The following is a 25,430-nucleotide window of genomic DNA, read 5'->3' as shown; positions in this document are numbered from 1 at the left end:
GCTAAAACTACCCCTTTCTCAACTATCCGATTAGTAAAAATTCAAGATTTTGATAACATACGCTGTTGGCAAGGCTATGGGGAAACAGACACTGTTAGCCATGGCTGGTGGGGATGCAAAATGGAAGAGCTACCTGGAGGGGGAATTTGGGAGTATATAGAAATATGAACTATGCAATTACACTTTGACCCAGCAGTCTCACTTCCAGGAATTCATCTCAAAGACACACTGGTAAAAATATGTTAGATATATGCATATCACTATTAACTGCGGCACTATTTTTAATAGCAAAAGCCTGGATACTATCTAAATAGTAGAGGACTGGTTGATTAAGCTATGGAGCCATCAGCAGAGTAAGAAAAGTTTTTCTATACTATAGAATGATCTCCAGGATGTAGTAAATTGTAAAGCAAGTGGAATACAACTGTGTACAATACACTGCCAGTTACCTTACATAAGCAGGAATACAACTAAGTCACACATTTGCTCCACTGAAAAATCGTGGAAGGATAAACTATAAAACTGAAAAAATTTTCCCCCATAGGGAAAGGGAAGCTATAGGGTCAGGGGGCTGGAGAAGCCGGGTTTCTTTCAATATATCTTATTTTATAGATTTGACTTTTGAGCCAATTAGATATTTTACATAATTATAAAATAATATCAATACATTTTCAATACAATTAGCCCTAGAAATAAATGAATCTAACTGTGTATTTATTTGGTGGGATTAGCATACAGAACAACTATGCCCAGTAATTTGAGTGTACATCCCTTAGTAGGTTATATCCTAATAACAGAAACAAACAAAAGAACCTGTTTTCAGTAGTCATATTATTATTTGGAGATTGCATTTGCATTGTAGAATAAATCAGATGGGTGATTATGTTTAGGTCACTGAGACTAGAAATTTTGCCATGATTAAAAGGAGATAGAGATATAAAATGTCCAATAAGGTTAATAAGAACTGGTACCTCTGAATTTGAGTAGTTAGTATAAACTCGTAAGACATTTTAACTTTAAATGTATATGCGTACATGTATATATGTATGCATATACATTTATGATATATATATAAATTCACAAACATTGCAAACACTGTTGATTCCAGGTCTGTGGCCTAAAACATGATCCTGGGTATAACATGTGCCTGGAACATCTTGTCATACCAGAAAACAAGGAAGCTATAAAAGGTTTACTAGGGTCATGTCAGAAAGAATTCAGGAGCAGACCTGAATAAGTGCCACTGGACAAAAATGGGACAGTCTGCGCATCAGTAAAGACAATAACTGTCATGGACTGAAACACACTAAATATGTTTAAACTGGCCGGGTGCAGTGGCTCACGCCTGTAATCCCAGCACTTTGGGAGGCTGAGGCAGGCAGATCACTTGAGGTCAGGAGTTTGAGACCATCCTGGCCAACATGGTGAAACCCCATCTCTACTAAAAACACAAAAATTAGACGGACGTGGTGTCACCTGCCTGTAATCCCAGCTACTTGGGAGGCTGACGCAGGAGAATTGCTTGAACCTGGGAGGCGGAGGTTGCAGCAAGCCGAGATCGCGCCACTGCACTCCAGCCTGAGCAACAGAGCAAGACTCTGTCTCAAAAAAAAAAAGAAAAAAGAAAAAAAATAGTTTGGCAGTGTGGTGCGGATAAGGTTTAGATAAAACAAGATTGGACATACCAATTAATTGTTGAAGCTGGGTGATGAGTATATCTGATTCACGATATTAGTCTCTCTGCTTTTATATATGTTTGAAAATTCAAAATAAAAGTTAAAACAAAAATTCACAAAAAGTTGTTTTTCTCCAATAATTGCCTTAAATTCTACTTTGTTGTTAAAATTGCAATACTGTATTTCATTTGGCTGGTGTTTGTAGTTTTTTTTCATCTTTTGACTTTAAATCTTTCTATATCAGTACAGTTAAGGGTTGTCTTTTGTAAGCAGTGTAGAGCTGGGCTTTTCTTTTTTTTTTTTTTTTTTTGAGATGGAGTCCCGCTCTGTCACGCAGGCTGGAGTGCAATAGTGCTACCTCAGCTCACTGCAACCTCCGACTCCCGGGTTCAAGCAATTCTCTTGCCTCAGCCTCCCAAGTAGCTGGGATTACAGGTGACTGCCACCATGCCTGGCTAATTTTTTTGTATTTTTAGTAGAGACGGGGTTCCGCCATGTTGGCCAGGCTGGTCTCAAACTCCTGACCTCAGGTGATCCACCTGCCTCGGCCTCCCAAAGTGCTGAGATTACAGGTGTGAGCCACCTCGCCTGGCCTAGAGTTGGGTTTTTAATCTTTTTATATACTTTGAAATTCTTTGACTCTTAACTGAAATCTTTACCTTTACATTTAATGTAATTTCTGATATATTTGGGTTTAAATCTATATCTTAACACATGCTTCCTATTTGTCCCATTGTTTCTGTTTCCCCTTCCCCTTCTCCTGCCTTCTGTACTCATTTTAATGCTATCAGTGGTTACCCTAACGATTACAACATTAATCCTTGACTTATCAAAGTCTAATATAAATGGATACTTTTATCTCTTCTCACACAATTAAAGGACCTTAGAACACTTAACTTCCATTTACTCTTTTCCAGCTTTTATGCCACTGTTGTCATGTATTTCTATCCTGTATATGTTTAATTAGTTAATATTCATTGATATGTACACACGCATTTATATTGTCTTTGCTCTTCATTCTTTCCTGAATCTCTAAGTTTCCTCCTGAGATCATTTTCCTTCACCCTGAAGAACACCCTTTAGGCTGACAACTGCCCATGACTATAATGGGCCTTGTAGAAAACTATGGTTTTTGTGGACAAGGGTGACCATGACACTTTAAATCAACTATTATTAACTTCCCTGAAGAAAAGGGAAGATTTCTTTCAAAAGATTCCTGTTTTTACTTGTATGGCAGTTTTTTCACTTACTACCTGATTTTGTCAGCCTTGAAGATGTGATTTTTTTTTTTTTTTTTTTTTTTTTTGAGACAGAGTGTCGCTCTGTCGCCCAGGCTGGAGTGCAATGGCACAATCTTGGCTCACTGCAACCTCTGTCTCCCGGGTTCAAGTGATTCCCCTGCCTCAGCCTCCCGAGTAGCTGGGACTACAGGTGCGTGCCACCACACCGGGCTAATTTTCTGTATTTTAGTAGAGACAGGGTTTGACCATATTGGCCAGGATGGTCTCGATCTTCTGACCTCGTGATCTGCCCGCCTCAGCCTCCCAAAGTGAAGATGTGATTTTAACTAATGAGTTGAATACTTACTTTGAGGAACTGTGGCACAGGATAATCCATGCTGTAATAATCACCAGACCAGACAGCTCCCTATAAAAGGGTGTACATTTCAGATTTTGGAAGTGGCTACAAGTGAGATGCATATCATCACATTCTCTCCATGACCACTTGATAGTGCATTCTGACTGAGTGACTGACTCTCCCTCAAGATCTATGGCATCGATGGAATATTTTCAAATCTGACCATGATTCATAAATTACTTTTTTCAGAGAATTTAAAGACTTATATGAAAATACATTTCATCTTAAAAGGCAGGTATGAGATCCCTGACTATGCCTTGATTTATAAGTGGATCCCCCCAAAATGAAATGAATATTTTTAAAAATCCACAGATATATCACTTTTTTCAGGTCGCTGGAAGAAAGAGTGCAACTAAGAAAATCCCAGATTTGATCAGTCACTACTTTTACATTTTTAAAGAGGCTTCAGTGTGAGGCAGAATGAGCCCAAATCAATACATGAGCGGTGTATATACTACAAGAGATTGGGTCACTTCCTAGGGGAGAGGAATGATTTGTAGTACAAATCAGACTAATACTTTGGGGGTGGGTATATGCTTCTATAAATATGTATTATACGCACATATCTTTTACATAGAATAAAAAACAATCACGTCAGCCATAATACCACTAGAAGCCCCAGGCTGAGTTCACTATAACCCATGGGCTTCACGCTGGAAGCGATTCAACCCATTTGGTCTACATTCTCATCTACAGACCCAACCTATAGATTGGCTCTCCAGTGTTCTAAAGATTGGGGGTTATAACAAAGAAACACCTTTTCAGTGATGTTTAACTTACAAGTCTATGAATTTTGTTGCTGGCAGACGTCAGTAGGAGTAGAAAGGAAAGGAAAGGACCTATTAATAAGTCCTTGGAGACAAGGGTGGGAGTAAGCAAAGGAAGAGGTGATAAAATAGGAGCAAGTGGTCAGGACAAGGAAATGACACAAGACATACCAGGGCAAGTCTAACAGGTTGACTTAAAGTACTGATCTCTCGGCTGGGCGCAGTGGCTCATGCCTGTAATCCTAGCACTTTGGGAGGCCGAGGAGGGCGGATCACGAGGTCAGGAGTTCAAGACCAGCCTGACCAACATGATGAAACCCTGTATCTACTAAAAATACAAAAATTAGCTGGCTGTGGTGGCATGCACCTGTAATCCCAGCTACTCATGAGGCGGAGGCAGAGGCAGAAGAATAGGTTGAACCTGGGAGACAGAGGTTGCAGGGAGCAGAGATCACGCCACTGTACTCCAGCCTGGGCGACAGAACAAGACTCCGTTTCAAAAAAAAAAGTACTGACCTCTGAGATGGCTGATCATACTTGTAGATAAGATTCTGGCTTAAACCAGAACTGCATCAGAGACTGACAGAGTTATCACCATATTAGATCGGACTGAGTATTACTGTATCATACCGTTGCTAGTTACAAGGGGGCAAAGTCCAATGGCCTGACAGTAATATAATGTAATATGTAGTGACTGCCACTAGCAGTGATAATGAAGTCTGATAGATGGGGCTGGGTTTGAATCCTGGCTCCATTATTTCCTCAGTTTCATCAGCTTATAAAGAAGATAGTACCTTCCCTGCCCCGCAGGGTACCTTGGGGGAATTCAGTTATCATTGTGCACAGATGAGGTGTTCAAACACGATTCCTTAGTTCTATCCCACAGTTCTATCCCTCCACAGGGCAGACATCACCGCTCACCTGCCTTCTTCCTCATGTAAGATGTTCTGTTGTGTATGACGCAAGAGGTAGGATGCCAAGCCAACAGCCCACACCATACAAAAGAGTATGTGTATTGCAGAGATACTTTTCCAAATAACATTACCTAAAAATAGATGTTCTGATGTTGTTAATCATGGAAAAACAGCCCCACAGAAAAAAAAATGATCTTTTTGTATGTTTTGCCATAGTCTGCTTTCAGAAAAGACATTCAGACTCCCTCACCCCCATCGCCCCTTTTTGTTTTAGGACAACACAGAGGTCACAGCACTAATTATAAACTTCAGTGGCCATTTCTTGTTTGGGTTGTTCAGCAGCTCCCCTTCCTAGGACGATTACCCTTATTTTCTTTGGGGATCCACCATGTCCACACTCACAGTCCATGTTTCCCAGAGAACTGGACTTTGGCTAGGTCAATCAATACATGTTATCTCCTCAGCCACAGTGATTTGCATCAGCACAAACAGATAAGCAATCAGAGCCAGCAACTGCATTCTGAGACTTTGGTAGAGTGAACAAACACAGTCCATATTCCACTGGACGTGGCATCGTGAAGACGTGAATGGGGGGCTGCAGGGCCACTGTGTGGAGCCCAAGAGTGAAGTTAGCATGACAGATGGTGGAACTGAGAGGTGGAGAGAAGTTAAAGTTCCGAGTCCACCAGCCTGAAGCCAGCACCACCCCTCACCTTTTCACTAAACTGTACCAATACCTTTTCTTCCTAGCTCGTAGCACATTTGAGTTATTTTCTATCTTGTATCTAAAGGCGCCCTAACTGATCTACCTTAAAGATGCAGACGGAGTTCTAGCTGCCTATACAGGGAGCCCAGGCATCTAGGGAACCAGAATTTTCCCCACCAAGGTGGGACTCATTAGTTTTTACTCTAAGGCCCCTGAGAACATTCGAGCCCCACTAGGAGAAACTATTTTACAGAAAGTGAAGAAGAATCTGTCCTGTCACTTCTATAAAACAGAAGATGCTGTTTTACAGCAGATCCTTCTGACGTTTTCCTGAAGATGGATAAGGATGATTAGAATTAGCCCCTCTGATTAACAGAAATGAGAAGAAAGGCCTAGAGAGCCACGTTTTACTCCTGGGAGTTGGGCAGATAGACCCTCGTTATTATGAGGAAATCCAATTTGCTGTCTCTCCATTCAGAATGCAAGGCTTATACCTGTGACTTGAGGGTTAAGTCCAACAAGCAGGGTCAGTACTGCAGGGATTGTGTACACCACCTGTTAGCAAAAAGAGAGGAAATTACATGAGTTAAGATGTATGCCCAATATATGAGATGTTCAGAGATGTAGGAAGTAAAGAAAGATGAGATCAGTAGCTGTTGTGCCCCATGATTTCCCTGTAAGTTTCAATGGTGATTGAGAAAGTGGTAGATTCTCCTTTTGTGGCACTTACCATGTCTGCCTGCAATTTTATCTACCGTCCTCCTAGACCATAGGCTATTCCAGAAGCTCATTCATCTTCCAGCTCTAGCACTGAGCATAGGGTTGGGTCTTAAGACACACTAACTTTCCAGTCTCTCCCAAGCAACTTTCATGCCCAAATGGCCTTTCCCCACTTGCATAAAAGAAAATGTTCTTTGAAAAGTAGGGCAGGAGCAGCCACGATGCTAGATGGCCCTGCTGGCTTTGGACCCAATGGACCACGCAGGCCAGTACTGCATCTCTGTGAGACCACAGAAAGTTTTCTAATAATGCATACACAATCAGCTGTGCCCAGTAATAAGGTCAGGCTCTTCATTTTGGAAACTGCTGGTAAGTTGTTTGGAAATGAGAAGACTGGCCCTAAAGAGGCCCTAGTCCTAAGCCTTGTTCATAACAAGCAGGCTCTAGCCAAACTTACTATTGTGTGTGTTGTTGGCAGGGAGTAAGTAGGGAGGGTGGGTTTATAAGAAGGATGGGGACTTTCCAAGCAATGTAGCTGTCTAATCACATCAATTTCTGTGCTTATGTCAGAAGAAGATGTTAAGGCAGGTGCCAGGGGTCCATGTGGGAGGCAGTGGAGGGCTGAACTGTGAATGAGGGAGGATGGCTATGGGGACATGGGGTCTATTCCTCCTATTATATCATCTGAGCATGAATGAAAGGTAAAATGTGCAGGTACTATACAGATAAGCAATTAGACCTAGATTGTTTAATTTTTTGGAGAGGGGACTCTCGCTATGTTGCACAGGCTGGCCTTGAACTCCTGGGCTCGAGTGAGCCTCCTGCCTCAGCCTCTTGAGTAACTGGGACTACAGATGCCTGCCACCATGCCCGACTCAAATTTATTTTGTGTTTTGAGGGGCTCTCCAAGGCAGTGGTAAGGGACAGAGGGATGATAAAGATGACTGAGATTCTGAACAAGGACGACTCAGAGAATGATTCTGCTGATAACAGAAATGGGTGAGTCAGGAGAAGTAGATTTTGGAGGGAAAGATGTTAGGGAGGTCCTTGGGCATATATGAGGAGCAGTGTGACATGCAGGTGAATATACACAGCAGTCTTTTGGAAATTCACCATTAAGCTGGATGTCTGAGACTTGTCTGCAGGGAAATAATATTTGGAATTCAAGATATGGACCAGTGTGCCAAGGCAAAGGCAGTTTGATTCGATTCAGAGGCATAGTGATCTGGATAGTAAATATCAGAATGTGGTTTTACTGCACTAAAAAAACAAAACCTGGGTAGAATTTCATGTTATAATTCCAAATACCATCATCCTTGTTGCTCCTCTGTCAATATTATTCTAAAGCCTAAGAATAGTCTCCTTGGTGATACTGTACAGTCTTGTGTATCTATATTGAGAGAAACTGGGCAAAAGTCAGATATTTTAGAAGATAAAACATATTTAGAGCCGGGCGCGGTGGCTCATGCCTGTAATCCCAGCACTTTGGGAGGCTGAGACAGGTGGATCACCTGAGGTCGAGTTCAAGACCAGCCTGACCAACACGGAGAAACTCTGTCTCTACTAAAAATACAAAATTAGCCGGGCGTGGTGGCGCATACCTGTAATCCCAGTTACTTGGGACACTGAGGCAGGAGAATCGCTTGAACCCAGGAGGTAGAGGTTGCGGTGAGCCGAGATTGCGCCATTGCACTCCAGCCTCGGCAACAAGAGCAAAACTCCGTCTCAAAAAAAAAAAAAAAAAAGATATTTGGAAGATGTATGGAACAATGGCCCCCTCCTCCAAATAGTTCAAATCAGAGCATTGCTTATATGAAGACTGTAGGTTTTACAGGATTTAATACCTTTTTTTTCCTTTTCTTTCTTTTTTTTTTTTTTTTTTTTGAGATGGAGTCTCACTCTGTCGCCCAGACTGGAGTGCAGTGGCATGATCTCAGCACACTGCAACCTCTGCCTCCTGGGTTTAAGCGATTCTCCTGCTTCAGCCTCCTAAGTAGCTGGGAACTACAGGCGCAGGCCACCAGGCCTGGTTAATTTTTGTATTTTTTGGTGGAGATGCGGTTTCACCATGTTGCCCAGGCTGATCTCGAACTCCTGACCTCAAGTGATCCACCCGCCTTGGCCTCCCAGAATGCTGAGATTGCAGGCGTGAGCCACCTTGCCCAGCCAGGAGTTAATACTTTCTAGAAATATAAGTCACTGAATTAGCAGAACCTCAGAACTTAAGCCTGCTATTTTCCGGTCAAAGGTTTGCATTGAGTGTCTGGCTAGAAACTCCTAAGGAATTGTTCAACTGGTCTTGAGAGGCCTTACTCTAGGTCCTCAAGAAAGTCCTCAGTTGGGCCATCTAACCAAAGGGAATACTGCAGAAAGACCTGTTTCCAGAAAGTTCGAAATTCACACACACATTACATTAGAACTCTGATCCTGCCTGCTAATATTTTAGGAAAAAGAGCTTCCCAAAGGTTTGATTTTTAAGTTTCTAAGAAAATTAGGCAGGGAGGAGGGGTAAAGACATAAAATCGTGTGTTTTGTGCCGTTCCCCAATTCCTCCAAACGGAGGAAAGCCTGGAAGCAGCTCATACTCACCACCCACAGCTCTGCATCTGGGTCATTTACCTGGAACGCCAGAATACCAAGGTGTTAGCAGACATCCTGTGCTGTTCCATTCCTTTTAAATTCATTTGTTAAGTACTTTTTAAAATTAATTGGTAAGTGCCAGACACTGCAATAGGCATCGAGGATACAAAATCTGAACAGGATATAGTCCAGCAGATGAGGGTGGGTGAAGGGGTTTCTGGCTGACACAACAGATGTTTTTAACAGGCAGCCACACATTTTTGAAAAGCCTTCAAAGGAGCTCTGGAGAGGACTCGCCAAACCCAGAATGGGTATTTTAAGGGCTCTCCACCCCCACCCCCCACCAGTCTCAAGAAATGAGGGAAATTATTATGAAGGGGGTCCCCAAGCCGACTAGAAAGTTTAATGATGCTACAAATGGGTTTGGTCTCCTAGGCCCTGAGATATGTTCAGTGTCGTCCGCAGGCTGGACGGTAACGCAGGGGCCAGGGCCGCTTCTTCTGAGGTCCCCTGGGAAGTTCCACACGCGGAACCAGCCCCTTCCAGGGTGTGAGCCCTGGTACGGGACTCGCTTCCACGAACACATCCGCGTCTCTTAGACGGGGGAGAAACTGGGGGCTCCCCAAGCGGAAAGCCCAAGTCCCCTCCTCCCCATAAACTGTGCGCCCCTGCGGCTCTGCCCGCTAGTCAGTTACACGGCCCGCTAAGCCAGGGGCGGAGCTGGGAGCCGGGCGGGTCCCCCTCCCACCGCGGCCGCCTGACCTGCACGAAGGCCGCCAGCGCGAAGAAGGCGGCCATGAGCCCGTTACAGGCCCGCCACAGGGCCGGCGCCATGGCTCGGAGAGCGCGGCGCGGGGCGGTGAGTCCTGCCTCGTACGGACCAGCTCCCTCCTTCCGCGGAGGGACCGAGACCCCGCCCTGGTTTCGGTCCCCTGGGGACACTGCGGTGGCCGCAGCTCCGCGCCGGGGGCGGGGAGCGAAGGGCGTGGCTGGAGCCCGTACTCAGCGTCCCGTTCAGCCCGCCCCGAACGCCGCGGGGTGTAGGCGGCGCCGTCCCGGTTTCGCGGATGGGAAAGCGAGTCCCACAGGGAAAGCAGGTCTTGGTGCTGGACGGAAGTCGAATTTGAACCCATTATAGGTTCAACTCCAAACCCTGTTTTCACTAAAGCTACCTTCCTCATATTAAAAAAAAAAAAAAGAGTGGGGAGAAAGAAGGAAAAAAGGAAGGCAGGTAGGCGGGAGGGAGGGGAGAGAGGAAGAAAGAGAAAGAAAGAAAGGGCCGGGCGCAGTGACTCACGCGAAAGAAAGAAAAGGCCGGTCGCAGTGGCTCACGCTTGTAATCCCAGCACTGTGGGAGGTCGAGGTGGGCGGATCACCTGAGGTCAGGAGTTCGAAACCAGCCTGGCCAACATGGTGAAACCCCGTCTGTCTACTAAAAATACAAAAAAATTAGGCGGGCGTGGTGGCGGGAGCCTGTAATCCCAGCTACTCGGGAAGCTGAGGCAGGAGAATTGCTTAAACCCGGGAGGCGGAGGTTGCAGTGAGCCCAGATTGTGCCACTTCACTCCAGCCTAGGCGACAGAGCGAGACTCCTCAAAAAAAAAAAAGAAAAAAAATTGTTTTTACAAAAATAAGAAAGAGAAAAAGAGATGTGTGTGTGTGTGTGTGTGTGTGTGTGTGTGTGTGTTTCTGTTTAGTATTTATGCATTTCTTTCCAAAGCTCAGGAACTTTCAAATCCCTGTAAGCATTATGGTAATTTCTAGAGTGATGACAGTTATATTAACATCTTACACAGCTCACAGCTTTTCGGCAGACAGGCTCATTTATCTTCATGGGCTTTTATTATAAAAGATATTTACATATTATACATATTTACAATTCTCTCCCACCACCAAAACCAACAAAATTTCCAAAATTGCTCATGAATTTCTTATGAACCGAAGACACTGAAATATTCACTGTTCTCCCCTAGTCTGTCTTGTCTTTTTCTGTTTTGTAATTCGCCCTTCTGCTTAGTTCCTCCTCGGGCTCATTTACACATCCATAGGCCTCATTTCTGCTGTTCTAAAGAGTCTTTATCGCTTCAGATCACGAGCTTCTGTGCCTGTCCTCCTTTCCTTTGAGCTAAATCTCCTAAAACTGTCTAGTTTTTTTTTCTTTCCCTCTCAGTTTCATTCTTTTCACGAAACACTTATTTCAAGAATGTTGTCTGCTCTGTGCCTGGTGCTGGGACCATGAAGGTCGGGTGCCGGGACCAGGCAGGGAGCCTAGCGGCTGGTGGGGCGTGGGCACCTGTGTTTGCAGAGGTGGGGTGGGGACATCAGGGACGAGCACTGGGTGGAGTTCCACCACTAAATCAGCCCTGGGATTGGAAACAAGCCAAGATTATTCTCACTGTCCTTTTCCTTACATAAAAGAAAAAAATGAGAGCGGGAGTGCTAGGGGCTGACTTGCATTCACCTGCACCCCCAATTCATACGCTGAAGCCCTAACCCCCAGTGCCTCAAAATGGGACTGTATTCGGAGACAGGGACTTGACAGAGATGATTAAGTTAAAATGAGGTTATTAGAGTGGGCCCTAATCCAATATGACTAGTGTCCTGATATGAAGAAGGGACAGTTACAGAGGGAAGACTACATGGGCACACAGGGAGAAGACGGCCGTCTGCAAGCCAAGGGGAGAGGCCTCATGAGAAACCAACCCTACTGACATCCTGAATTAGGACTTCCAGCCTCCAGAACTGTGAGAAAATAAATTTCCGTTGTCCCTAAGCCACCTAGTCTGTGGTACTTTGTTGGGGCAGTCCTAGCAAATTAAATCAGGGAATGATTATAATACCCACAAGGAAACAATGGCATGGAAGTCCTTTTAAGCTCTTGAATGCTGTACAACCACCATGAAGTTTTACAGTTTTCACTGTTATCTGGGACTTTCTTTTTTAATTTCTTTTCTTTTTTCTTTTTTTTTTTTTTGAGACAAAGTCTTGCTCTGTTGCCCAGGCTGGAGTGCAGTGGCATGATCTCAGCTCACTGCAACCTCCACCTCCCAGGTTCAAGCGATTCTTCTCTCTCAGCCTCCAGAGTAGTTGGGACTACAGGTGCCCACCACCATGCCAGGCTAATTTTTGTGTTTTTTTAGTAGAGATAGGGTTTTACCATATTGGCCAGGCTGGTCTCTAATTCCTGACCTCATGATCTGCCTGTCTCAGCCTCCCACAGTGCTGGGATTACAGGCATGAGCCACTGCGCCCGGCTGGGGCTTTCAAAGTCACCTTAGTGAGCGTCTGTTGGTTTTGCCTTTGCAGGGTTCAGTCCCCTTTCTTCTAGGATCAGTGTCTTTAGTACTGTGGGTTACCACACGCACTGTGGATGGATGTGGACTACAGGGCTGACCATGCTCCCCTCCTTCTGGGGATAGGTAAGTGACTTTGGCTTGCCAGCTGACATATCCCATTCTGCTGACCACTGTGATTGGGTCTAGGGTGGGTATAGGATCCAGATTGCCGAGATCAATCCTAGGACCTATATGGGACGTAGGGTTGTCAGTAAAGGACAACCTCAGTTGAACTGAATTTTGGATCATCAATGATGTGTTCCAAATATTTGCTAAATCTGGCAACCCTACTCACACTATTAAAGAGAAGCTTTCTTTGTGATGAATGTGTAGAGTTGGTAGAATGTGAGCCTGGAGCTGTCAGGAGAAAGCCTCACAGGGAGAAAGGCTTTCCGCGGGTGAAGTTGCTGTAGAGGAAGTGGACCTGAGATAAAAGCCTGGATCCAGCCATGCCTGAAGCCAGAACAATCTCACAACCAACAGAGTGTCTTCTTTACGTAAGCCCGTGTGAATTGGGTTTTTGTCATTTGCAACAAAGAATGATGACTTGTAAAGTCACGATTCAATAGTTAAGGCAATGTGTGAAATCCTCTCAAACCTCCTGCTATAGGTTTGTCCAGGCTTTGCAGAGACACAGCAGAGAAGGCTTAGTCTGAAAAGTAATGAAAAATATGTTTAAATGAATCCAATATCTCAGACAGCTCTGCTTGAAGAGTAATTTCGTTTTCCTTTTTAACAAAAGGCTGTGATACAATACTGCAGAGAAGATGAGGTTTTAAAGGCAGTAGGGTCTTGTCAAAGCTGGCTTCCCTCTGCAGAAAGGGCAGCACAAAGGACCCTTCATCCTGCTGGACACTCCCTGGCTGCCCAGTCAGTGACAGCATCATAAAAGCAATTCAGCCACAGGAGCGAGGTGAGCTGGACTCACTTCCCCGCTGGAATCCGAGAATGGCTGGACATCTGTCCTCTGAGAACTTGGAGATAGAGGTGCTTGCTTGGTCCCTGAGAGTAGGGTTATTAGTCCAATGCTAAGAGATGGAGCAGAGACAGGAAGCTCATATAAAGACACAAATGGCCTCCCAGGGTCACAGGATTGAGAGGGAAAATGAATGCATGAAAGTATGTAAAAGAAGAATTTCAGCAAAGGAGGATTGATGGGCTTGGAGGCTCCAAGTTAGGTCATCTGAAAGGCAAGCGTAGACCAAGTCCATCCTCACACAGACTGGAGAGAGTGCTTTGCTCCACCAGATGTGGACACTCACATTTCTCGGTCAGGCCAACCTCTTGGGGGCTTATGTGGGTTGAAAATTTCACAGGCTCAACCCTCCCCTTGCTGTGATTCCAGAAGACCAATTTTGGAGACTTTGGCTTCCCGCCTAGCTAGCCTACAGAGTGGAGGACATGTGGCTCCCTGAGCCAGGTGCAGTTCAAAGTGTGTATCAATGGAATGCCCATGCCATTCTCTTTTATAGACTTGTTTTCCTTTTAGCAGTCTCCATTATCTGTCCTGCCAGGTGTGGTCAGCTACTCTGGAATGTGGCAGGGGGATGGAGGCTGGACAAAGTCTGAAACAGCAATGAGTGGCTCCTGCCTGTGCTGGATGTTCAGAGTGTGTGTGCTGGTGATGCTCCCAAGGTGACATATTGGGAACAAGGATTACAAGGATCAGAAACTGCTGCCCATGCCATCTACCTTCCTCTGTCCAGCACACCAGATCAGCAAAGGCCAAGCCATGCTGTCTCCAGGCTCTGCTGATTCCATGTGAATGTAGTGTTGGGGCAGGAAAGGGTTGGAATAGGACAGTGGAGGAATTCTACTAGGAGCAGTGGACGAATTCTACTAGGAGCTAGACAGCCTTCTGCTAAAATATTTGAAATCAGAAAAGCACCTCGCCACGGCAAGGATTGATTTGCTTCTACAAAACCCACCTAGTCTCTATGAAGGACTTGGGTTTCTACTGTTAGCAAAATATAGCCCGTGTTATGAAAGTCTTAAAGCTTACACATATTGATGGACAATGAAAAACACTTGGCTTGAATAATGTTCCTCAAATATCCCCTTATGCCACTGGAAGGAGAATATGGTTAAATGAACCCTCTGCGTGTATTTATATCCACCCTATTCATCGGCATGAAACACTCAGTGAGCCGTTTATTTCATCCATTTATTCTGTCCATTTATTCAAGACTTCCTACGTGTCAGGCACTATGCTAATAACTGAGGATGTGACTGTGACCTCACGGGACACGTGTTTGCCCTTGTAGAGCTTACAGGCCAAACAATAATTACACGAATAGGTAGGGGTTCCAGCCAGCAATGGTGGTGATGCTGAGAAGAAGTGAGGCTGCTATGGGAATGTGTGAAACCAGAGAATCTGACCTCTTCCCAGGGGTTCCAGAAACCTCCTGAGGAGGCGATTTTCAGGTGTGCCCTGAAAGATGAATGGGTGAGGACAGGTGAAGACTTTATGGACCGGTGCTTAAGGCCGAGAGAGAAGTGCTTACGAGAAGACCAAATCCCAGAGGTCTTCAGGGCCTGGCAGGGAATGAGAGTACAAGTAGACATAGATGAGGCTGGCACGATGCAGGTAAAGAGTCTGGTTTTATCCCGGCCGGGTGTGGTGGCTCATGCTTGTAATCCCAGCACTTTGGGAGGCCGAGGCGGGTGGATCATCTGAGGTCCGGAGTTCAGGACTAGCCTGACCAACATGGTGAAACCCCATCTCTACTAAAAATACAAAATTAGCCAGGTATGGTGGCGCAAGCCTGTAGTCCCAGCTACTCAGGAGGCTGAGGCAGGAGAATCACCTGAACCCAAGAGGCGGAGGTTGCAGTGAGCCGAGATCACGCCATTGCACTCCAGCCTGGGCAACAGAGTGAAACGCCATCTCAAGAAAAAAAAAAAAAGTTTGGTTTTATCCCAAGTGTGCTGAAGAGCCCCTGGAGCACTGAGTGGAGAGCGCATGATGGGAGGTGTGCTTGGGCTGCCCCGTGGAGGAGGATGCACTGGGGAGAGCCCAGAGAAGAAGCAGAGACTGGCCATGAGGTGCTTGCAGTAGGCTGGGAGAGATGATGCTGGCCAGAGCTAACAGGGTAGCAGTGGCCATGGAGAGAAAGAAGCATGAATGAGTGACGTTGGGGAGCTAAAGTTAATCAGACTGTATGCAGGGAATAAAAAAATGCCTCAATTCCTTATGACAAAGTTAAGTTTTCAAGGCTGGGCGTGGTGGCTCACACCTGTAATCCCAGTACTTTGGGAGGTCAAAGTGAGAGGATCACTTGAGCCCAGGAGTTCAAGACATCCTGGGCAACAGAGCAAGACTCTCTCTACAAAAAAGTTTTAAAAAATTAGCTGGGTATGGTGGCATGTGCCTGTGGTCCTAGCTTCTTGGGAGGCTGAGGTGGGAGGATTGCTTGAGTCCAGGAGCTCGAGGATGCAGTGAGCTGTGATTTGCACCATTGCATTCCAGCCTGGGTGACAGAGCAAGACCTCATTAAAAAAAAAAAAAAAAGGATTTTCAAAATCATACATGGCAGATTACACAATAAATAAAAATAATTGATAGAAAGTACTTAAAAAAACAAGTTTTTGATCCTGCATGGCTGAGAACAGACTGCAGAAGGTAGGTGAGCTCTTTAAGGGAATGGCAAAGTCCTTCCCAGTGTTGCCTTTGCTCCATCCAGAATCGCTGAGTGTCAGCCTGTGCTAGCACCTACCTGGCCTCGATTAGAGTCGCCTGATCTCCTTAGGTGGGAATGTGGATGCTCTTCTCCTTATACTTTCACTTTTTTTTTTCCTTTTATGGAAATTCTTAGGTTTTTTTTTTGTTTTTTTTTTTTGAGACAGAGTTTGGTCTTGCTATCCAGCCTGGAGTGCAATGGCGGGATCTTGGCTCACCGCAACCTCCGCCTCCTGGGTTCAAGCAATTCTGCTGCCTCAGCCTCCCAAGAAGCTGGGATTACAGGCATGCGCCACCACACCCAGCTAATGTTTTGTATTTTTAATAGAGACGGGGTTTCTCCATGTTGGTCAAGCTGTTCTTGAACTCCCAATCTTAGGTGATCCGCCCACCTTGGCCTCCCAAAGTTCTGGGATTACAGGCGTGAGCCACTGCATCCGGCTGGAAATTCTTAGTTTTAATCTCGCAATAATTGTTCTGTGTGTATGTGTGTTGTTCATGCTCCTAGACTATGCCGCAAATGTCAGAAGGTAAGGACTATAACCTGTTAATTTTTTCTTCTCTCCAGTAGCACCTGACATACCTGGATATAAACAATATCCAAAGTGAGTGGGGATACATTGAGATGTTGTAGGAATATTGGGTTTGGTGGTGGGGGATGTAATCGGTAGCATCTTGAATTTACTGAGTTAGGCAGTATTCTAATCACTTCATATATATTAACTCATCTTGTGCCTACAACAGATCTATTAGGTAGATAGTACTATCATCCCCATTTTATGGATAGAGAAACAAAGGCATACACTAGCTTTTAAGTACCCTGGTTAAGAAATAAGTGAGTCAGAAATTAGACTTCTTCAAGCTCATGGTAAGGCCTTCTGCAGGTTTACGAAGGGAGTGATGAAGTGGGCTCTCTCTCCCATAAGAGTGGAGCATTTAACTCAACAGCTGCCCTGTTTCCATGAACTGGAGAGGGTGGAAGGGGTCATCTGTAGACCAGGGGCTCAATTCTCCAAAGGCTGAAGGGGTGATGTTTGAGGTCCTCCTTTGATGCCATTCTTCTTATGTCTTAGCCATTTTAAAGACCAGGAAGATTCTCCACTCATGCCCTTGACTTTTAGAGCCAATTAGATGAAGCTGTATTTGGAGGTAGGAAGAGAAGTTGAGAGACTAGAAGCCTTTTTCTCTCTGATCTTGACTTTCTGATTTTGGCCTGGGCTGTTGGAATTGTATGTGTCCACAAGATGGCGGACTTCTGCTGGGAATGGAGTCGTGCGGGCGTGGAACGAAGGAGGGGAGGAGGGAAGAGTGGGCTGTGCCTCCCCTTGGCTCTCCCAGGAAGCCTGTGATGTAGACTTCTGGGTGGGTACGAGGTTGGTATCAGCTGGAGGTGAAGAAGTGCAAACAGAGCTTTACACTTGATCTTAACCAATAGGCGGAGAAGTGATTCAAATAGAACTTTGTACCAGGAAATATTCATGCCCAAACAAGGGCGTTGCAGGAAAAGAGCTAAGCTTTGCTGTGGTGCTGGCAGAGCTTGAAACTGTTTGCCACCCCAGTACTCCAGGAAATTCAGATATGCTTGAGAGGAGCAATCACTTCTAATGCAGACGTACTCTAAAAGTAAATGATGATAACAACTATGAATTGATGAGTATTTACTGTAAGCCTGGCTACGGCCCTTTCACCTCCTGACATCTGAAAGCCACCACAATTTCTGAATTTCTACATGTAAACTCATACCCACCCTCCTATCCCACGAGACCTGAGCCCCTCCGGTTTCCCTCTCCCACCCATTCAAGTGCTCCTCGTTATCGGTTGCTTAGGGCTGCCTTAGCAAATTATCACCAACTTGCCTTAGAAGTAGGGGAATTTATTCTTTCACAGTTCTGGAGGCCAGGCACCCAAAGTCAAAGTGTCAGCAGGACTGCACTCCCTCTGAGGGCTCTGGGGTAAAGTCCTTTCTTGCTTTGACAGCTTCCAGTGGCTCCTTGTGGCCACATGACTCCAATCTCTTCACATTACCTTCTCTGTGTCTGTCCTTCTGCTCTTCTTTTATAAGGCGATGTATCATCAGATTCAGGACCCACGTGGACAATCCAGTATGTCTCATCTTGAGATCCTCAATGTAATGTTTGCAAAGACCCTCTTGCCAAATAAGGTCCCATTCACAGGTCCCAGGGGTTAGGACGTAGACATCTCTTTATGGGGGCCACCATGCTCATTGTAGAAACCTGGAAGCTATTCCTGATGCCTCGTCCTTCCTCCTCTCTCAGTCCACCACTGATTCTGGTGAACTTCTCTGCTCAGTAGTCCCCCATTTTTATTGCTGACACCTGGTCCCAGCGATCAGCATTTCCCCCCTTTGAACACATTAACCTCCTAACTGGCTTCCCACCCTATTATGGACTGATTTGTGCTCCCCCTGCACTCCCTAGTTCATAAGTTGAGTATTTGGAGATAGGGCCTTGAAGGAGATAATGAAGGCTAACAAGGTAGTAAGGGTGGGGCCCTAACCCCACAGGGCTGGTATCCTTACAAGAAGAGGAAGAGGCTCCAGAGCTGGTTCTCTCCTGGCCCACACAGAGGAAAGGCCATGTGAGGACACAGCGAGAAGAGGGCATCTACAAGCTGGGAAAGGAGGCCTCACTGGACACCAGCCCTGATGGAACCTTGATCTTGGACCTACAACCAGCAGAGCTGTGAGGAAATCAATGTTTAAGCATCATCCTAGTCTGTAGTGCTCTGGCAGCCTGAGCAGAATACTTACTCTGTGCTCCCTCCCATCCAGTCTCCACACTGCAGCCAGTGACTGTATGAGACACAAATCTCCAACTTCTGCTTAAGACCCTCCGTCCCTCCCTCCCTCTCCTCCCTACCTCTCCTCCCTCCCTCCCTTCCTCTCCTACCTCCCTCCTTCCCTCCTTCCCTCCCCTCCTCTTCTCCCTTCCACTCCTCTCTTCCATTCTCCCACCCTTCCTCCCTTCCTCCTCTTCCTTCCTCCCTCCCTCCCTTCCTCTCTCCCCTCCCTGTCTCTCACCCTCCCTTCATCTCTTCCTCCCTTCCTCTCTCCCTTCCTTCCTCTCCTCCCTCCCTTCCTCGCCTTCCCTTTTTCTCTTCCTTCCCTCCCTTCCTCCCTTCCTCTCCTCTCCTCTCTTCCTCCCCCCTCCCTTCCTCCCTTCCTCCCTTCCTCCCTTTCTCTCCTGTTCTCTCCCCTCTCCTTCCCTCCCCTCCCTCCCTCCCTTGCTCCCTCCTTACCTTCCTTCCTTCCTTCCTCCCTCACTTCCTCCCACAAATGGATCCAAGGCACTCATCTAAGCACTAGGGATATAGCAGTGAACGAAACAGACAACTCCCACCTGATGTTCTTGTGTGAAGCTTACAGTCCAGCACCCCTCGCTGCCTATGGCTCTGGGGTTAAAAACCAACATTTGAACCTGGTCTGCAAAGCCCTGCATACTCAGAGCACTGCCCAGCCTGGTCAGCCTCCACTTGTTCCAGCTCACCTTCCTTTTCCACCACTTCACACACACACACACACACCCCTGGCCCTATGGTTACACACCCTCTTCAATCCTTCCAAAGAACAGTGCTCCTTCCCTCCAGAGAGCTTTCAGACACTGCATTTCCTTCTGTCACGAAGGGTCCCCCTTTGCCTACTTTGTCCTCTTTCCACTCTTAACCTCCTTACGTAAGCCTGTCACAGGCTCTTAGCAGCTGTCACATCTCTCTTGCAGCACTGATCACAATGGCCATTAAATAATTAACTGGACAATTAGTTGTTTAGTGTCTGTGTAGCCTACAGAATGACGGGCCCATGAGAACAATGTGTCTGTCTTTGCTTTCGGTTCCTGCTACCTTCCCAGGCTTAGCGGGGTTGAACGCAGTGGGTCCTTATTAACTATTGCTACAAGAAAGAGCCAAGGAATAAATGAACTATTTAAATCCTAATAAGCCTCTCCTATCCTTTAGATACGTTTGTGCCCAGTTTATAGATGTAAAAGTAAGGTGCAGGTGCAGGGTGGTTAGGTAACTGGCCCAAGGTCACCCAGTTAGTAACAGTGGAGACTGCAGTAGAAATCCAGAGCTTTCTGATTTCAAAGATCAGGCTCTAAACAGCCATGACTCAAGCCCAGTTTGCTTTAGATGATGATGAAATAATTCTTAACAGAAAGTCAGAAGTAACTAGAAATTCATGAAATAATAATTTGATTTTATTAAAATAATTATCACAGTCAACAGGAGGCTGGATAAACAAAATGTGATATAATTACATAATGGAATACCACTAGGAAAAAGAGAAACAAATTACTAACATGCTATCGCATCCATGAATTGCAAAAACATGCTGAACCAAAGAAGCCGGACACAGAAGACTACATGCTGTATGACTCTGTGTGAAATTCCAGAAGAGGCAAAAACCATGGATGGTGAGAGCCATTAGGTCAGTAGTTGCCTCTGGGGTGAGACAGGGAGTGTCTGGGAAAGAGCATGAGGGAATTTTCTAGGGGGATGATAATGTTCTGTATCTTGATGGAGGTTTTGGTAACCTATTTGTGTATGCATTTGTCCAAACTCAGCATCCACACTCATGAGATATGTTAATTTCTCTGTTTGCAAAGTGTATCTAGAAAACCAAACAAACTCTTAAACCAATATTGAACTCTAGTTCGTGACATGCATGCTGAAGTGTTTAGGTGTGACACGTACTGACGTCTGCAGCTTGCCTAGAAAATAAGATGGATGCTGGTGGACAGAGGGAGGAATGCATGGACAGACACGGGGTAAAGCGAGGAGAGTAAAATGTTACATGTAGAGTCTAGTGTGTGGGGGGGTGTATGTGTGTTCACTGCTCAAAACTTTCCAACTTTGCTGTATGTTTGAAAATTTTCATTATAAAATGTCAAAAAAAGTTCATGACCAGCCTAGCCAACATGGTGAAATCCCATCTCTAGTAAACATACAAAAATTAGCTGGGCGTGGTGGCAGGTGCCTGTAGTCCCAGCTACTTGGGAGGCTGAAACAGGAGAATCACTTGAACCTGGGGGGCAGAGGTTGCAGTGAGCCGACATCAAGCCACTGCACTCCAGCCTGGGTGACAGAGCAAGACTTCATCTCAAAAAAAAAAAAAAAAAATGCAATAAGCTGAAAAAATGCATTTCAGAAGCAGCTAATGTTTATGGTAATCAGTAAACAATCCAAAGATGCATGATAGAAAATTATTCACAGTTTTTTATTAGTTTAAAGGGGATGATTGGCAGGGAGAACATGGAGAAGGGGCCTGGGAGTGGGGTTGGGAGATGCCTAATTCTTGGCATGATCTGGAAGAAGAGGCAGCTGGTGGCATCCTCTTCAGGGTAGAGAGGTTACAGAATACAAGACTGAGCCTTTGAGGGCAGCCACCTCCTCCCTGAGGCCTCTGGGGTGGCAGTTAGCTCTCAAAGCTTGTTTCATTTATGGTCCAGCACCATAAGTGCTGTTGCTGACATTATCAGCTTGGCAGTGAAATCAAGCCTGCACTCTTGGGGGCAGTTTGGGGGTCTTGACCAGATGGTCAATGTGATGGTGTCAATGGTAGAAGGAAGCTGGAGACGTGGGCACTGTAATCTGATCCCTAACATTCACTGGTTGTGTGGCCCTGGGTGCATCACTGAACCTCCTCTGGCCTCCATTGCCTTATCTGTAAAATGAAGACAATAATATTTAGCTTGCAGGGCTGGTATCAGAATTACATATTCTGACATTATCAAGGTCAGCTGTGTGTTGCCAAGTCTGAGGTCAAGCCTCAGTCCCCTGTTTTCCCTTTATCAGTGGCTTGTGACACAGTTGATCAGGCCCTCTGCCTTGAAACACCTGGTGCTCTCTGCCAGGGGACATCACTCTCTCTTAGGTCTCTCTTAACCTCCCAGGCTACTCTTCCTCAGCCTCCTTTGCTGAATCGTTCTCTGGTGAATCCTCCTCTTCGCCCAAATCACAAGTTGGGCTAACCCTGGGGCCCAGTCCTCAGCCCTCTTTTGGGCTCTCCTTACACCCTGCCCCAGCTCCTGTGCGATTTCTGTTCAAACAGGTCCAAAGCCAAATCTTGGATACCCTCCCCACAACCAGCTCCTTTCTTTGTAAGTCTTCTTCTCTTTCTAAATGGCACCATTAATTCTCCCGGTTGCTCCAGCCAAAATCTTGGAAGCATCTTTGACCTATTTTTCTCTTCCGTGCTTAATTCAACAACAAATGTCATTGCTTCCACTTTGGAAACATATCTGCAGTCAGGTGACTCCTGTCCATCCTCACGGTTAGGAGCCTAACCCAAACCCTAACACCTCGTACCTGGACTGTGGTATCTGCTGCCTAACCAGTCTCTCTGCTTCCACTCTTGTCTGCCTAAACCCTGTTTTCCTCACAGTAACTAGAATTGTCCTTAATGCATAGATATCATGACTCTCCTTCATCTCAAAGCTCTCCAACAGCTTCAGAATAAAATCCATGTTCCCAGGATGCTCCCAGGGCCTGTGACCCTTCTGGACTCATGCCCTCCTTCTGCTCATTCTGCTCCGTCACCGCTCACTTCCCAGCTGCCCCTCCAACACACCAATGCGCCCCCACCTCACAGCCTCTCCCTGCGCCGTGCCCTCCACTGGATTGCCCTTCCCTTGATATCTAGAAGGCTGAATCTCCCACTGCTTTTAGATTCCTGCTCAAATTGCACCTCATCTTTTTTTTTCCTTTATAAATTACCCTGTCTTGGGTATGTCTTTATTAGCAGCCTGAAAATGGACTAATACACCTGTCCAGGCTACCTTCACAGTGGGTTCACTTATGAAACCCATTTTCTTACATCCATAATAATGGTTTACTCTGTTTAGTATATATGAGGAAGCTATGTGATAATAGCTGGAATCTGCTGTCTAAGAGGAAGAAAAGAAAACAAAGTAACCATAGCTTATACAGAAGAAATGACAGCACTTAAGAGATGATGTCCGGAACAGAGTCTGGGTATTAAGCCATAGAACATCTTTATAGGAACTTGGATCTGTCACCTGCAGCAATTTGGTCACAACTCTGCATATGTAATGAGCATGTAAATAAATTCTCCTTTACTCCTGGAGAAGATGTTACTGATCTGCTACCAGCTGAACACATGTTTGTAATAGGGATGACAGGTTCACCAGATCCATCTCTCCCTGATCTGGTTTCCCTTGTGACCGGTCGCTTGTCTTTCTTTGCAAGGCAGCTGGCCAGGGTTGTAGAAATTGCACCTCATCTTAGAGTCTCTCTCGACTCCTCTATCTGAAATTGCATGCTATTTCAATCTCCTCATTCTGCTTCTTTTTTTTTTTCTTTCCTTGTTGCTTGGCATGGTGTATTTATTTTCTCATTAAAAAGATTATGTGTCTTCCTACTTGAACATGAGCCACATGACAAAAGGGACTTCAAATATATTCCTTATTGCTGTATCCCCAACACCTAGGACAGAGCCTGGTGCCCGGGAGTTTGCCAATAAAGGTTTGTAGGATGGATGAGTGAGTAAAAAAAAAGGCTCGCTTAGTGCCTAGCCTAGAAAATGCACCCAGAAAATGATTATTGTATCATAATACTGATCCTTTATGGAGAAAGTGGGCCAAATTAGAGGGGAAGGACTTGATTCCAATCTTAAAGTTAGATCTTGAGTGGAAAAATACTTAATCTCTTGGGCAGTTTCATCATTAGTGTGAATCAGAGGTTCCTTTTCTGGCATGGAAGATAGGTTGTCATACGATACAGAAATTACTGCCCAGAACTATCCTGGCCAATAGTTCTGTTCTCCTGCCTAAATTCCTTCTTCATCTGACTCCAGGTTCCCTGTTTCTGCCTAGGGTGCATTCATTTTTCCTTTCCTTCCTTCCTTCCTTCCTCCCCTCCTTCCTTCCTTCCTTCCTTCCATCCTTCCTTCCGTCCCTCCCTCCCTCCTTCCTTCCTCCCCTCCTTCCTTCCTTCCTTCCGTCCTTCCTTCTTTCCTTCCCTCCCTCCCTCCCTCCTTCCTTCCTTCCTCGCCTCCTTCCTTCCTTCCTTCTCCTCTTTCTCTCTCTTTCTTTCTCTCTCTCTTTCTTTTTTGGAATCGGGGTCACACTCTGTCATTCAGGTTTGAGTGCAGTGCTTCTATCATAACTCACTGCAGCCTCGACCTCCTGGGCTCAAGTGATCCTCCTGCCTCAGCCTCTCAAGCAGCTGGGACTACAGGCATACACCGCCATACCCAGCTAATTTTTAAATTTTTTGTAGAGATGAGATCTTGCTATGGGGCCTGCGTGCATTTCTTTGAAATGACCCTGAGCGTGCTACCACCCAGTGATTCCATCCCTAAGGCATAAAGCTTTCTAGTGGCTGCAAGACCATGTCTCAAAAAAAAAAAAAAAAAAAAAAGACAGCACTGTTACACATTTCAACAGAGCCAGTTAAAAGACATTTATCAGAAGTCTGCTGAGCAGGCTTTGAAATTAGTTCTGCTCAGATATTGGACCTTCTTATCTCCGCAGACAAATAGATACAGTCCCGTGTACTGTGGGCAGGAAGTGGGCCTTTGATCTCTGTGGGGAGACCTGCTTTATAGCACTTTAAAAAATCGAATTATGTTCTGTGTAAGTTTATTTTGAGGACGTCATACTCTATGGAAACAAGTAGGATTCCTTTATCAGAAAGGAGATTGTAGGTTCTACAATCACAGAACAAATATATGGTGCCTGCTCTGCTGATCATACAGTGACTGTTTGATGAAGTTCAAATACTTGATGGAAAGGAGCAAAACAGAGGAGGATATTGATACACACACACACACACACATGCACACACAGGCATAGATTGTGGGGAGAGGGAAAGAGAGAAAGGGAGAGAGACAGGGAGGAGGGGAGAGAGGGAAAGAGGGGGAGAAGGTGAGGAAAAGTGTGGGAGGGAGAGGGAGAGAGACAAAATAACTCTTCAAACTTGAGAGAGATGGAAAGGATTCCAGCTGATGATGGCTACGGGCGTTACTGTATTTTACTTCTGCACCTAGTTGGTGAGCTAGGAGCTAGGGGCAGAGTAAGAGTTGTTATTTCCTTCTTTTTATTTTTCTCTTTTTAGCTTCTAGCCTATCTGGGCAGAAAATAATCTGTCACCAGCCTGGCCCAACCAACAAGCCGAGCCCTGAGATGGGCACGGAACATTTGGTCCTCTGTGAGTTGTAGGAGGTTACCCTGAAATCTGAGAGGTGACATGGCTTACCAGGATCCCAGAGCGAGTGGAGTGGGGACCCCCCCTGGAATCTTACAGTTCAGACTCTCAGCCCCCCTGCTTCTGTCCCCGCATACACAGGAGATTTTCAAACCATGATCCCTGAGAGGGAGGAGGGAGGTGCCGAGGCAGCTGTGACTCTCGCGCCCATCTTTAATCAGAGCAGCTCCGC

General features: G+C 45.6%; 2 protein-coding genes across 10 annotated transcripts in view; one reads left to right on the top strand and one right to left on the bottom strand.

Moving 5' to 3' along the window:
• Positions 1-10,378, bottom strand: part of TMEM220 (transmembrane protein 220) — a 32,900-nt gene extending 22,522 nt beyond the window's left edge. The window contains exons 1-5 of one of the 7 annotated variants that reach the window (XM_063628336.1): positions 9,764-10,375; positions 9,011-9,040; positions 6,196-6,256; positions 5,003-5,126; positions 3,264-3,323 (exon numbers count right to left, since the gene is read on the bottom strand). In XM_063628336.1, coding sequence (XP_063484406.1) covers positions 3,264-3,323; positions 5,003-5,126; positions 6,196-6,256; positions 9,011-9,040; positions 9,764-9,835 — 347 coding nt within the window. In that variant the 5' untranslated portion in view covers positions 9,836-10,375. Of the gene's footprint in view, positions 1-4; positions 1,603-3,263; positions 3,324-5,002; positions 5,127-6,195; positions 6,257-9,010; positions 9,041-9,763 lie in introns of those variants that run through there. The other 6 variants (XM_063628337.1, XM_055258333.2, XM_055258335.2 and 3 more) reach the window with 6 other exon arrangements.
• ADPRM (ADP-ribose/CDP-alcohol diphosphatase, manganese dependent) overlaps positions 1-25,430 on the top strand; it is a 144,783-nt gene that overhangs the window by 22,929 nt on the left and 96,424 nt on the right. The gene's annotated exons all lie outside the window — the stretch shown is intronic.

This window comes from Symphalangus syndactylus, chromosome 20 (genome assembly GCF_028878055.3).
Source record: "Symphalangus syndactylus isolate Jambi chromosome 20, NHGRI_mSymSyn1-v2.1_pri, whole genome shotgun sequence".
NCBI classification, from domain to species: Eukaryota; Metazoa; Chordata; class Mammalia; order Primates; family Hylobatidae; genus Symphalangus; species Symphalangus syndactylus.
The sequence above is the reverse complement of the archived record's forward strand: the minus strand, read 5'-3'. Positions and strand labels throughout refer to the sequence as shown.